The following is a 13,969-nucleotide window of genomic DNA, read 5'->3' as shown; positions in this document are numbered from 1 at the left end:
ACCACATTCTGGAATTGCACTTCCAAATTTATTTACATTTTGTATTTTACATGATAATTAACCATTTTCTGTCAAATATTTAAGCCTTTGATTCACACTTAAAATGTTTTAAATATTGAAAAAAAAAAAAAAAAAGCACAGGCTTAAAAACCCAATCAGTAAGTTGCAACTACGGTCTGGAATGTTGACTTAAAAAGGACCGGCATCAGTAGATTTATTGGAAAAGAGTTTGGGAAAAATATGACCGTCTCATCCAGAAACTATCAAATCATTCATCTCAAATGTACTTGTGGTGGCGTGGGCGTGGTTTGGCTCAGCTGCAGAGGGGACTGAGTGTGGGGACGGAGTGGTTCAGGGAACGGTGCCGGTAAGAGGCGTAATCAGCCTCAGCTGTAGGCAATTACTAATTGTATCTTTCCCCGTTAAAACCATCAGTAAGGACGAAGGCGCGACACACACAGGCGGGCCGAGCGACGCTGGGAGCGAGAGACCGACGGGCAGGATCGCTCACAGCTGGGCGCTGGAACCCACGGCGGCAGAGCGCCCGGCCGAGACCAGCGTGAGCGGTGAATAAATAAAGACATTAAGAACCGCTCTCTAACTGTGCTGGCGTCATTGTGCCTCTAAGAACCCCCACGGTAACAGGGACATGTTACAGTACTATTATCATAAAATGTAATAAAGTTAAATGTGATGTGGGACTGGCCAGATGTGAAACTCCTTTGGTCTAGAGTTGCTATCTGATGTAACCAGAACCTGTGTTCCTAGTTTATCGCGTGTTTTACTTCTAAATCATGATGGAGGAAGTGTCGCTAAGAAATCTCATTAGACTTCTACTTTTAGGTCGACAGCTGCCAAAAACATGGGAGTATGAAGGTGTATCTATGTACTTTTATTTTCCTTTTTATACTGGTATATATAAATATATTTCAATATTCCATTTTTCTTCTTTTTTTTGTTGGTGTGTGTTGGTTTGTCTATGGGCTGGAGGAGGGGTGATTCTAAAGACTGGAGGGGAACATAAGAGCTCTTTGTCGGGCAGTCATGAATGTAATAATATACAAGTGCTTATGATCCATGTGCAGTATTACAGATGGATGTTAATGCTAATGATTATAGTGTTATCCTCAATCTAACCACCAGGATTGAAAAATAAAAATTGCATCACAAAAAAAAACCATGTTGACAGGCATACCCTGAAATATGTCCCTACAGTCGATTGTTGCGACACCCTTTCACTGACTTCATTTAAAATAATAAGCAATAATGCAGCTCTAGATATCGTCGTGCTTTCCACAGTGTTACAGGTAATAAATAAAATATAAAATGCTAATCCAAATAGAAGATCTTTGTTATCTCCGGTACACCGTTATAGTAAGAAGGCAAAGGACCCGTTTCACAACAATACCAGTGACTGAGAAGCAAAACAACATAACAAACACATGTCAGTCAGCAATAACCCAATTGAAGAATACACAAGGCACTATGAAACTATTTCATCTTCTAACCTCTGGATCTCCTCGTTCAGAGAGGAAACTCTGTTACCATGATGCCAAAAATGAATGTCATGGGGCTGTCAACAGTCAGTACTCTTTGGTGGTGTTCAACATTAAAATGTCATAATGGCGTAACAGAGATTAAATATGAAACGTCTCATCATCGTCACACAAGTGTTGTTGTGTTAAGTGGCACTAGGTCATATTGCGTAAAGGCAGTGAGAAGTAAACACGTAACGTCATCATAAATAATAACAAGTAAAGGTCAGTAAAATGACTGTTATCTTACAGGAATATGTTGAAGTATTCTCTTCAAACTATGTGATAAAGATACGTTAGGTGCTATTTAAAAAAAAAAAAGATGCTATACTCTATCCCGTCATTCAGAAACACTGTAAAAAGAAAAAAACCGAAATGTTGCAAATAGTCTGATGATTAAATAAACGCTCGGTTGCTCTGAGATGCGTGTTATAATCGTACCACACTTCTTCATATTGTGAACATTGACCTATTATTGTAGGTCTGCAAAACAAGCTTTGGAGCCTTTCTGCACGATCAGTTTTATAGTCTCTTAGTGCAGTTTGTGCAAACGAGCAAACTCCAAACACATGGATTGGTTAAGGACACTTCCTGTTGAAAACCGCTCGTCATATTTGTATGTAGGAGTAAAGTCTCTCTTTGTAAATAGAACACACCCACGTCCTGGCTTGTTCACCCTGCTGGTCGGTGTGTGGGCTGAGGTCAGAGGGAGCAGAAGTATCTGTGGACGGGGAACGCGGTGAATCCGGCCAAAGCTATGCCCAGACTGTCTCCTACGCTGGCAGCGGCCATGGCGAACTCCCTGTGTCTGACTCCGGTCTGTGGGGGACAAAAGACAGACGTCAGGACGGACATACACCGAGACCTTTAACGCAGAATGATGAACGGCACGGCTGCAGGGGGAGTGCGATGAACCGGAGAGCGACTGTCTCCACAGTTAATCATCTGTTGAGGAAAAAAGATACAACACCGCCGCTCTCTCCTCCTCTCGTCTTTAAAAAAAGAGTCAAGAAGCCGACAGCAAAGCCTAACTTCACTTTTAATGTTATCAAATTAAGAGAAATGCTCTGCACTTCCTTGTTTTATGAATGAAGTGGTACACAAGTTGAAGCAGCGTACTGTGTGTGTGTGTGTGTGTGTGTATGTGTATGACCAATCAGTGGTGGTCATTCCTGCAAACCCCACCCTGAAAGTTCCCCCCAGACTCAAACGTCTTAAACTAGCTGAACTTTTCCTCTCAACTTTTTGGTTTGCCAGTGAAAAAGGCATTGCAAAAGTCCGATCTGCTGCATCCCAAATGACTGTACATTCAGCGGCTGTCAGCTGTGTCCGATCCCCTTTCACTGTGCCGTATCTTTTGAATGCTGTGAAGCTCACATCAGTGATTCAACACCTCCTGCAGATGTTTCTCTCAGTGTGAAACATGTGCAGGAGGTGTTCACCTTCATAAACACCAACTTGAAACGATAAAAGTAACAGCTATGTAGAAGCATTTGGAGGCGAAAAGAGGTAAGTTATGCCTGGAAGTGTTAAGTTTGCATTAACAGCTGCTTTCATTGGCACATGGATACCCTGAAGACAGAAAGTGGACCTGACCTCCTTGCTGATGAAGTAGAAGGTGTTGACATACGCAGCTCCGCCCAGCAGGCCCTCGTAGAGGACGATAACGAACACCAGCCAGACGCTGGGCAGGAACTGGAAACGCACTGCGAACAGGAGCAGCACCGCGTTCACCACCTGCGGGGGGACGGGGGAGAACGGAGAGACTGGTGATCGATGCTTTGATACAAAACGTGGGTCAGCGGTTACAAGTTGAACCTTTAGAAGTGATGTTGCACCTTATGGCGAGCGATCTGAAATAACCATGCTAATGTAAGCTAATGTTTGTGATGGCGATTTGGCTATTTTCACTCACTGTTGATCTGATACGGGGCGTGTTTGAGACGATGGCTGTACAGAGGAGCGCCATTGAGGCATTTTTTAGGAAAACAAGATGACGGCAGGTGATGTGGAATTTTCTGTTGCTGTCGCTATTGTGTCAGTATTGAACAAACTGGACGGAATATTTGCACTAAAAGAAGAACAATCAGATGCACTTAAATGCACAGTATGTCATTTTCACTCATGTGACAGATCATGTGACACCACGAGTGCACACAGGTGGACTTAACTTCTTATGTGACCTCTGAAGGTAATTGGAAGCACCAGATCGTATTTAGGGGCTTCATACCAAAGCAGGTGAATACATATACAGTGGGGAAAAAAAGTATTTAGTCAGCCATCAATTGTGCAAGTTCTCCCACTTAAAAAGATGAGAGAGGCCTGTAATTTTCATCATAGGTGTACCTCAACTATGAGAGACAAAATGAGAAAAAAAACAACAGAAAATCACATTGTCTGATTTTTAAAGAATTTATTTGCAAATTATGGTGGAAAATAAGTATTTGGTCACCTATATACAAACAAGATTTCTGGCTTTCACAGACCTGTAACTTCTTCTTTAAGAGGCTCCTCTGTCCTCCACTCATTACCTGTATTAATGGCACCTATTTGAACTCGTTATCAGTATAAAAGACACCTGTCCACAACCTCAAACAGTCACACTCCAAACTCCACTATGGCCAAGACCAAAGAGCTGTCAAAGGACACCAGAAACAACATTGTAGACCTGCACCAGGCTGGGAAGACTGAATCTGCAATTGGTAAGCAGCTTGGTGTGAAGAAATCAACTGTGGGAGCAATTATTAGAAAATGGAAGACATACAAGACCACTGATAATGTCCCTCGATCTGGGGCTCCACGCAAGATCTCACCCCGTGGGGTCAAAATGATCACAAGAACGGTGAGCAAAAATCCCAGAACCACACGGGGGGACCTAGTGAATGACCTGCAGAGAGCTGGGACCAAAGTAACAAAGGCTACCATCAGTAACACACTACGCCGCCAGGGACTCAAATCCTGCAGTGCCAGACGTGTCCCCCTGCTCAAGCCAGTACAGGTCCAGGCCCGTCTGAAGTTTGCTAGAGAGCATTTGGATGATCCAGAAGAGGATTGGGAGAATGTCAGATGGTCAGATGAAACCAAAATAGAACTTTTTGGTAGAAACTCAACTAGTCGTGTTTGGAGGAGAAAGAATGCTGAGTTGCATCCAAAGAACACCAAACCTACTGTGAAGCATGGGGGTGGAAACATCATGCTTTGGGGCTGTTTTTCTGCAAAGGGACCAGGACGACTGATCCGTGTAAAGGAAAGAATGAACGGGGCCATGTATCGTGAGATGTTGAGTGAAAACCTCCTTCCATCAGCAAGGGCATTGAAGATGAAACGTGGCTGGGTCTTTCAGCACGACAATGATCCAAAACACACCGCCCGGGCAACGAAGGAGCGGCTTCGTAAGAAGCATTTCAAGGTCCTGGAGTGGCCTAGCCAGTCTCCAGATCTCAACCCCATAGAAAATCTTTGGAGGGAGTTGAAAGTCCGTGTTGCCCAGCGCCAGCCCCAAAACATCACTGCTCCAGAGGAGATCTGCATGGAGGAATGGGCCAAAATACCAGCAACAGTGTGTGAAAACCTTGTGAAGACTTACAGAAAACGTTTGACCTCTGTCATTGCCAACAAAGGGTATATAACAAAGTATTGAGATGAACTTTTGTTATTGACCAAATACTTATTTTCCACCATAATTTGCAAATAAATTCTTTAAAAATCAGACAATGTGATTTTCTGGATTTCTTTTTCTCATTCTGTCTCTCATAGTTGAGGTACACCTATGATGAAAATTACAGGCCTCTCTCATCTTTTTAAGTGGGAGAACTTGCACAATTGGTGGCTGACTAAATACTTTTTTTCCCCACTGTATATTATATAGAAAGCCTTTTTCATTTTACTTCTACTATTTTGACTGTTCTGTGTAGGCCGGTTACATTAAATCCACATTATAACATTTTAATTCCAGGTTATAGTGCAACAAAACAGGAAAAAACGCCAAGGCGGGTGAGCACTTTTGCAAGGATCTCGTATTAAAGTGAAAAGGTTTTTACAGAGGGAATTTTGATCTGTAATCCAGGCGGGTCTTTGTACTTTATTTCTCACCTGAAGCACAGAGAGAGCCCACAGATTCCTGATCTTCACACAGCACAGCGATGACCGAGACACCAACACACCAACTTGGTACAGCGTCTGGTACCTGAGCGCACACACGATCAAGAAGTCAGTTTGAACTCCACGTCCTGAGACAACTTAAATAAAGTCGTTCCTTCAGAGTAATATTCTAGTGAGAACTGACCAGCGATACTGCTCTGCATGGGACAGGAAGAATTTGGGGAAATACAGGAGCTCCATCTGGGAGAGGAAACGTCGACATTGTTCTGAGCTCAATATTACCACAAAATCTTCTGTATTTCTAACAACAGTGAGATGAATGGGATGCTGGGGGGGGGGGGGGGGGGGCACCGGAGGACTCACCAGGCCCTGGTTGATGAAGTACTCAGCGAAGTAGACCAGTCCCAGGGGGAACACGAACCTCAGCAGGCCCTGCTCACAGGAATCAAGTGAAGTAAAAGTACAACCAGGCAAATACTTCGATGAATAGAGAATAGTTTTTAAACTTACTTTGATGACATGAAGTTTCTCTGTGAAGGCGAGCGGTCCGGTGGTCCTGTCCTCTGCTGCATTGAAGGGGAGGAGAACAGGTAAGCTGTACTTACAATACAGCTTACAATACAATACATTTCAAATAAAACTTCCAATGTATGTGGTCAGATTGTATGTTATGACACCACACACTTCTGTGTTCTTGTGCTAAATGTAATTCATGGTGCTGTTAGATTGCTGCTAGACCGCCCCACTAACACATGCATGTGTCTTGCTGCAGAAAGCAGGAAACAGTTTTCCAGAGTTTTTCAAAGACTTAATGCAACAAATATGGATTGAAGCAGAGTATTCCTGGGAGATCAAAACAATGTGAATTTTGGAAATGAATACATTTCGGACTGAGAGCTGCGTCACTCGCTGTGTGTGTGTGTTTGAGAGAGAGAGAGAGTTTCTGTAAGTTATTAATAATAATAATAATAATAATAATAATATGAATGTCAACGTTATGAATAAAGCTTTGATCTATTGGGTACAGGTTATGGACTGATTTGGATTGAAATATATTAAAGATGAAATAATAATGTTGACATTGCAGCATTAAGAGCAGACACACTGAGCTGTTTGAATAGAAGACACATTGTTATTAATGTTTTTAATGTTCAGGTACTCTAAATAATATGTTCACACTCTTTTAGCAATGTTTATTGGTATAACTTTAACTGTATTTAAAGGATAAATGTGCTTGCCGTCAGACTAAGTAGCCACGCTAAGCACATAGCATGGAAGCGGGGGGGGGGGACTGCAGACCTAGCAGTATCAGAGCTATCTGTATTAATTACAAACTGAGTTTAAAGTGTAAATATCTGTTTTGGAGTTCAGTTTTCACCGCTGCACAGAGCGGATAACATCTGTTCCTCCCCACAAACCCCACACACAGGTTCCTGTGTGTCCAATCAAACCCAGATAAAACTATTGGGGCCTTTGATGTATCAGACCTCACATCTTACCACGTTTTCACTGATGATTAAAAAAAGTCCACGTGTCTAATGGAACACATGTCTTCATTGCTATCGGATTAGATTGCAGCAATGCACTGCGACTAGGCCTTCCAACGTGTTGCTCAACTGCAGCTAACTCAACACAAGAACATATGTCGATGTGTTTCTAAACTCTTTTTATTCTTACTGGATTCGTTCACTGTGTTTTCTTTATGTCAAATGACCATCGATCGCACTCTGTTTCTATCGTTCGCCTCGATGTACCTGGTGTTGACTTCTCCTGCTCCTCTTCCTCCGACTCATCTATCAGCGCCCGTCTGTCCTCTGAGCCCACAGCCGTGTACTCCGTCTCCCTGACCCTCCACTGAGGTAATGAAGGCGGGAGAACCAGCAGGAGGAAATAGCTGGTGGTGGAGTTGGGATAAGCACAAAATAACATAAATACAAAAATAACAGCCGGGTTTAAAAAAGCTAGGACTGAAAACAGGGTTGAATTGATCGGCATGCCAAACTGTCTACAAAGTAAAATAGTAAACAATAACACAGTTTATAAAGAGTAGTCTCTCTCTTTGGATTTCTTTCATATTTACTGTCAATTAAAAAAAAAATCATAAACCAAAACGTGAAAAGGTGCAGCAGCTATTGTAACTGTGCAGCTCCGGCTGTCCATAGAGTGAAATGTGTTCCATGCATGAGCACAAGAGTCTGTCCGTCTATACTGTGTCTGGACGCACGCGAGTCAGAACTTCCACTAAGATGAAATGGGACCATATTTGTTCTCACATCGTAGATGCTCATCAGCTCTCTTATCTTTGCGCCTCCGTATTACTCACCTAAGCAACATAGCGACCGGCACCACCAGCATGAGGAGAAGCGTGACCTGTGGTGACAGGCCGGCTTGGGTGAGGCCCGAGTAGAGGAGGGCTCCGGCCACTCCGGCACCGCCGGTGCCTGAGCCCCAACATCCCAGCACGTCCCTGAACGACCAGCGAGTAGTGGATAGTTAGGAAGTGTATTTAATAAGGCCGATACATTACAAAAGGTAGGCCGATGCAGTGGAGAGACCGTTTCAAAAGCCTCTTCCTTCAAGGTTCCTCTGACATCAGGGATTTCACACTCAAGTGTCAAAACTAACCCAAATTCATTCACACAATTCTGAAATCAAGGCAGTCAGATTTTCCTTTAAGGTCTCCAGAAAAAAAAACAATTTTAAAAACAGAAAGAAAAGGGTTCAAAGGTTAGGAATATTACAAATTAAAACACCCATGGCAAGTACAAATTATAGGAATTGAAGTAATTTACATTTGCTGTAAATGAAATAAGGTGTTTAAAAACATACTGCCTGTCTTTAACCTGCCTGTTCTCAGTTATTAAAGGTTTTTTAACTATTATCGTCATAATAGAATGCAGTCCTGTATAAAGTCCTACTGTTCGAGCCAGTTTCCATCAACAGACTAGTAAACCTTACACTTGAGGTACTTCTGTTGCCGGGAGAAGGTTGTGTGAGCCCGAGGATGGATCGAGTGTTTACCTGCTGAAGTAGACGGTGAGAGAGAGGAAGGACAGTTCTCCCAGTCCAGCGCCGATACTGGCGAAGATCACACCTAGGAAACAGAGCGGGAAGGACAGACGCTGGTGAATGATCACAGAAGGCTCATCGCTTCGTCCGACAAGAGAAGAAGAAGCACATTTAGACTCTAGTCCTTCAACCTGTGGCTCACTTTCAGCCAGGGACAGGGACCTTCATATTATTAGTTCCACTAATTCCACAAAAACTAAACGGTCCATGGAAGGTGGTAATGCTCACACACTTAACATTTGCTCAGCTGAGTCAGTCATTCACTTCTACCTGTATGTAGTTAGTGGAATTGTTTGCTCGATCGCAAATTGAGATTTGGGACACTTCCTCAATAATCGCCATTTTTGTGCACATGGTGCACAGAGAGTCGGAGCAACAAGGGTAGTAAATAGGGGCCCTTGGGGGCCTTTAAACAAAAACAGAGATTCCGCGTGGAAGAGAAATCACAGCAGCGGTTCATCCGTGTTGCTACTTTGCATTGTGGTCCTCGAGAGAATTCCAGGATAAACTCGAGGGAGCTTCGCTCCTTTTCATGTATCGAATGCGTGTTTGTGATTCAAGCAGATCATGAAAAACATCACGTGTCTCGCAAACTATAGTAGTATATATATATAGTAGTATATATATATATATATATATATATATATATATATATATATAAACACATTATCGGTGCCTGAAAGGTTATTTATACCAGTAATTCACCAGCTTTAGATTTGTTTGCTACAGACTAAGAGTATGTAAATACATAAACCTGACCTCAAACATCAGCTCACTGATCAGTCCTAGCATGGGGATAATAAACTTCTAGCAGCAGGTCACGATAAGACTAACATGGTATCATAATTCTGCAACCGTTCAGATAAGAGGACAGGAAATGAAAGTGAGCAAATACTAAGATGTATCTCATCCGTCATCAGAATGCTTCACAGTTCCACCACCAAGAAGAGATGAATATAAGAAGAGCTCTGAGAAAAAAAAAAAGAAGCTTTACCTAGAATGCTCATCCACACGGCTGAGGAGAAGGACACGAGGAGGAAACTGGTTGCTGCCATGATGGCGCAGAACAACACTCGGAAACTGGAGAAACAAGAATCAAAGAAGTACATTCACAACACAGTAATACTCATGTAGTACATAAACATAACAGGGCCGTGCTTTTTTTTGGAAGGTATTCTTATTGCTCTATTCACTCTGCAATGACTTAGAGACGGCCCTGTATACAAGTGTGTGTCTATATATATATATATATATATATATATAGACACACAAACACCTGTGGTACAAGTACCACGGAAGTGTTTCAGGTTTTAAAAAGGACAATTTGAAGTATTTAACATGAAACGCTGTTGCACTTTACTTGTATTTTGCCATTTTCAGAATTAGTTTTTCATGCACTGGTCGATTTTGAGATTCTGGTCTATTTGGTTTCCATATCACGTCTTCTTACAGACTAGTGGAAAGAAAACATCCAAAATACACTCTCAGGTCTTTATTTTACTACTTTCTCTATTTGCATCTGTAGATTCCTCTTCAATTCACCAGAAGTTAGCATTAGATAATGACCTATTTGCATATTTAAACATGACATTTCAGAAAACAAATAATACAACAAATAATTGTCTTAACGTAAGTAATCAACTGGGGAGGTTTCATGGTGATATCTATTAGTAATGTTTTTTACTCTATTCACCTGTAGTGTCTTCAACATGTCATTTTACTAAACATGTCTTTGAAGGACGTTTTCTCTCTTCAGCAGCTCTTACATACACCAACCGTTACAGTCTCATTCCCCTAAACAGTTTCTGTCACACATGTAGAGGAATGCATAGAATAAGATAATAGTGTGCTTGTTTTTTTTTTTGGCACAAGGCAGTGATTACTGTATGCACTTTGATCGTGACTCATTTCACATTAAAAACTGAAATGTTATGCACTATTTACTATTTCTTAAGAGTGCCCCCAAAATGTGTAAATGCCCCATTTTTTTTAAGCAAAAGTAGTTTGGCTAAAGTAAATGTATGAAGACAACAGGTAAACATGCAAGAAGAATTTACATCGACCAGGGGAACATTTTTCTCGACTATGTTCCAAATGGGCCTTCATTTGGCTACTATTTGAAAATTGACTGTAACAAAAAGTAAGACGAGGCACTAAAAGTGACCACCACATCACACCACATCACATATGGAATGTTCTTCATTTTCTCATGAACCTGTGAGACCTATTTCCTTACCCATAAGGCAGTTTGTGGATCACAAAGGGAGCAGACAACTTGATGACGAGCGTTGGGAGGATGTCAGCTAACAGCACAGCCTGAGGAGAGAAGCATCGGAGCCGTCACTCAGACCAAAGGTCCTCTTTGAAAGCATCAGTGTTTATATGTCAAACACGATGTGCAAATTAAGAGATGCTGAGGGGAAAATAACATTTATGTTCTGTGTTCACGCCTCACCGTGTCATTTAGCCCCATAACACCGTGGCATTCTGCCGTACTGGCAGCTGAAGAGACTTTCCATTCTGGTACTTTCATTTCTAGTTTGTCATATTAGTTTCAGTACCCGTTTACTCGTCTTAGTTTTTGCTGGCTTCAGAAAAGAGCATATTTAAAGAGGAACTAATCCCCAGAGTTTGGGCTAAAGCACCTCTACCCTGGAAATCCAAAGAACATGAACTAACCATCAACAATGGCAGTGCTGGGGGGGGGGGGGCCTGATTATTTTGACTTAATGTGCTGCAGAGGGACTGTTATGGAGGCAAAATACAGTATAAACTTATAAACATTTGAATTTATACGTCACCTGGCTCCAGCTCAGCCAATAGCAAAATTCAAGTGCAAGATCCGGGTTTCAACCAGTAGCACATTATAACACAATATGTAGAATTCAAATACTTTGCACTAAAATGTCAAGATGTAGACCTGAACAACACGACTAAATAGCATTGCGTTACAGTGAGAGAAAGTAGTTCCGGGGTTTAGCTAAAGGACAGTCTCTCCACTGCTAAATGACGGCTGAGGAAATGTTGCCAAAATACAGCCAACATCTCTTTTGTGAGAAGCTAATATTTCCCTGTCAACATACAGACTGGTGAAGGTTATTCCCTGTTGTGTAGTGAGTATCCATTTACCGCAGTGGAGACAGGATTGCAGTCATAGCGGCTACTGTTGCTACTGTTTCCACCTTGGAATTCCACGGCCGACGTGGCTGAAGTCTATATATACATATAGGGAAAGAAAAAAAGGTAAAAAAGTGAAATACTTTCTTCTCGCTTCAAGCCATACAAGGGTCACTGCAAGAGACAAAATATAAATACAAATGTGCCTTCTTACAGGTAACGTGCCGTTTTCGGACTCTTGTTTTTGGAGGATGTCGTGGGCGGCGCTCAGCATGACCACATACGCAAAGTTGTTGCACAATCCAAGGAGCCTGGGGGGGAGGCAAGGCTTACACTTCAATGTCAACATTTGATAATGGACTGTTTTACTGACTCATTGGAATAGGATACCCTGCTCTAATATTGATTTAGAAAGGTACACTTATTACTTAAGCATAATGTGAATTGGTACCTTTTGTGACATACAGTACTAGACTTTCACCAGATTGCAAAAAGTATTTGTAAATAATAAACAAAAGAGCATTTTTTCCTCTGATGTTGTCGTATATTTCTTTACAGTGACAAGCAAGTCAACAATGATCTGAAACAGTTTGGGGAACAATAATTCTATTATGTATTTAAGTTATCAGGAGCCTTACATTTCTTCACATCAAATAGAAAGCTTCCTTTTGCTTGAATGTGAACGTGTGGATGTAACGCTACTGATGCTAACAGGAAGCTGTGGGCTTCATTGGTACTTTAACGTTTAGCTAACTCGTTTCATAGTTAATCCTCGTTTACATATGTCACCTTGTACAATGTAACACATTCAGCATAACGTTAGCTGTAAAATAAATAAATGTCGGCATCAGTTTAATAGTGTTTGTCTCAATAAACGTGGTTGTTTTTCCACCGTGGTTCTTAAAAAAAACGAACAGTTTTAAGCTTATTTAAAACAAATGGGACACTCACCAAAATCCACTCCGGTTGCGCCATTGTGTGCAAGTACCTACAACCAACAGATAAACAACACCTTTAGCGAATCTTACAACAAGTATAATGTAGTTTGATATTTATCAGTCAAGGGAAACGAACTGCTGACCCACCGTTAGTGTCAGGGCGTTGAACGGGCTCTGCGTTGACGCTGGCCGTCTGCTCCATGTTTACACAACAGCGCACGAGACAACGAACCGAACTACGTCACCGTCACCGGGATAACGTTGGTACCGGACTAAAGTCGGTACGGGAATAACGTCGGTACCGGGCTAACGTTCGTACCAGAATAACGTTGGTACTGGGCTAACAGCTAAAACTACTTAAAATACATCGTAGAGTCAACCAGCTCCCGCGGTAGATTCGCCACTGTGTTTTCTACGCTCCAGCCAGACTGTACAGAAGTAGACAGCACCAAAAAGCGGTGTTTCATAAAATAAGTTCTCGCTGAAACAAAACCCACCCTCAAACGTTCCCACTCAGTGATGCTATTTAGAATACACATTTAGCCGGTTGCTTTCACGTTTATTAGCACGTTACAGTATTTTGTAATATCAAAAAGACATTACTTTAAAATTATTTTTTAGTTATTAATTATTTGTGGCTTTTAAGGCAGCACTTACTATATGTAATGATGCAATTATGACTTGAATTTATATTAAAACCTGCTTGTGAATGAATCATTTGACAGTTAATGGATGCTTTATAACACGGTAAGGATTATTCAGTGCTATCATACAGATATTATACTGAATTATAAAGTTTTCATTATTTATGGACCCTCATGGACACTTCACATGCTTTGTATGAGGAGTTCTAATTGTTGATATATATATTTTAAATTAACAGTAAAAATGTATTTAACAAAATAATCAGAACTTTCAGATGTCCCCATATTTATATTTATATATTTTCAACTACATTCGAGTGTTTGTACGCTGCTCATAAATGTTCAATTGGGAAGGTTAAAATAAAGTGTTACGCAACAACCTACAGGACTTTAAGAAAAATAGTCTGAGCAGCAGGTAGACAAAATATGAGTATGAATACAATGATAATGATATTCTTGTATCATCATTAGGGTCAGGACAGATGGGCAATACATACAGTACTGGGCTATGTTCATACGTCATACTTTACACTAATATACTTTGCATTAAACTAAGCATTAATGC

The 13,969-nt window shown here is 41.3% G+C and overlaps 1 protein-coding gene across 2 annotated transcripts; it reads right to left on the bottom strand.

Annotated features, from left to right (window-relative positions):
* Nucleotides 1–15: 15 nt before the first annotated feature.
* Nucleotides 16–13,188, bottom strand: cln3 (CLN3 lysosomal/endosomal transmembrane protein, battenin). Of its 2 annotated transcripts, XM_079178278.1 has the most exons (15): nucleotides 12,908–13,188; nucleotides 12,774–12,810; nucleotides 12,037–12,133; nucleotides 11,835–11,918; nucleotides 10,942–11,021; nucleotides 9,700–9,785; nucleotides 8,658–8,730; nucleotides 7,960–8,103; nucleotides 7,391–7,530; nucleotides 6,147–6,202; nucleotides 6,000–6,068; nucleotides 5,821–5,876; nucleotides 5,628–5,721; nucleotides 3,132–3,272; nucleotides 16–2,354 (listed from the first exon to the last, which is right to left on the bottom strand). In XM_079178278.1, exons 1-15 carry the CDS (start codon nucleotides 12,960–12,962, stop codon nucleotides 2,238–2,240), a joined length of 1,329 nt encoding a protein of 442 aa, XP_079034404.1. In that variant the 5' UTR covers nucleotides 12,963–13,188; the 3' UTR covers nucleotides 16–2,237. The 2 variants fall into 2 exon arrangements, with proteins under 2 accessions (XP_079034404.1, XP_079034405.1); XM_079178279.1 differs by lacking the exons at nucleotides 16–2,354; nucleotides 3,132–3,272 and adding an exon at nucleotides 4,870–5,060.
* Nucleotides 13,189–13,969: the final 781 nt, after the last annotated feature.

Source organism: Pholis gunnellus, assembly GCF_910591455.1.
Source record: "Pholis gunnellus genome assembly, chromosome: 17".
Taxonomy (NCBI): domain Eukaryota; kingdom Metazoa; phylum Chordata; class Actinopteri; order Perciformes; family Pholidae; genus Pholis; species Pholis gunnellus.
Note: the sequence above shows the minus strand (reverse complement) of the source record. Positions and strands in the feature narration are given on the sequence as shown.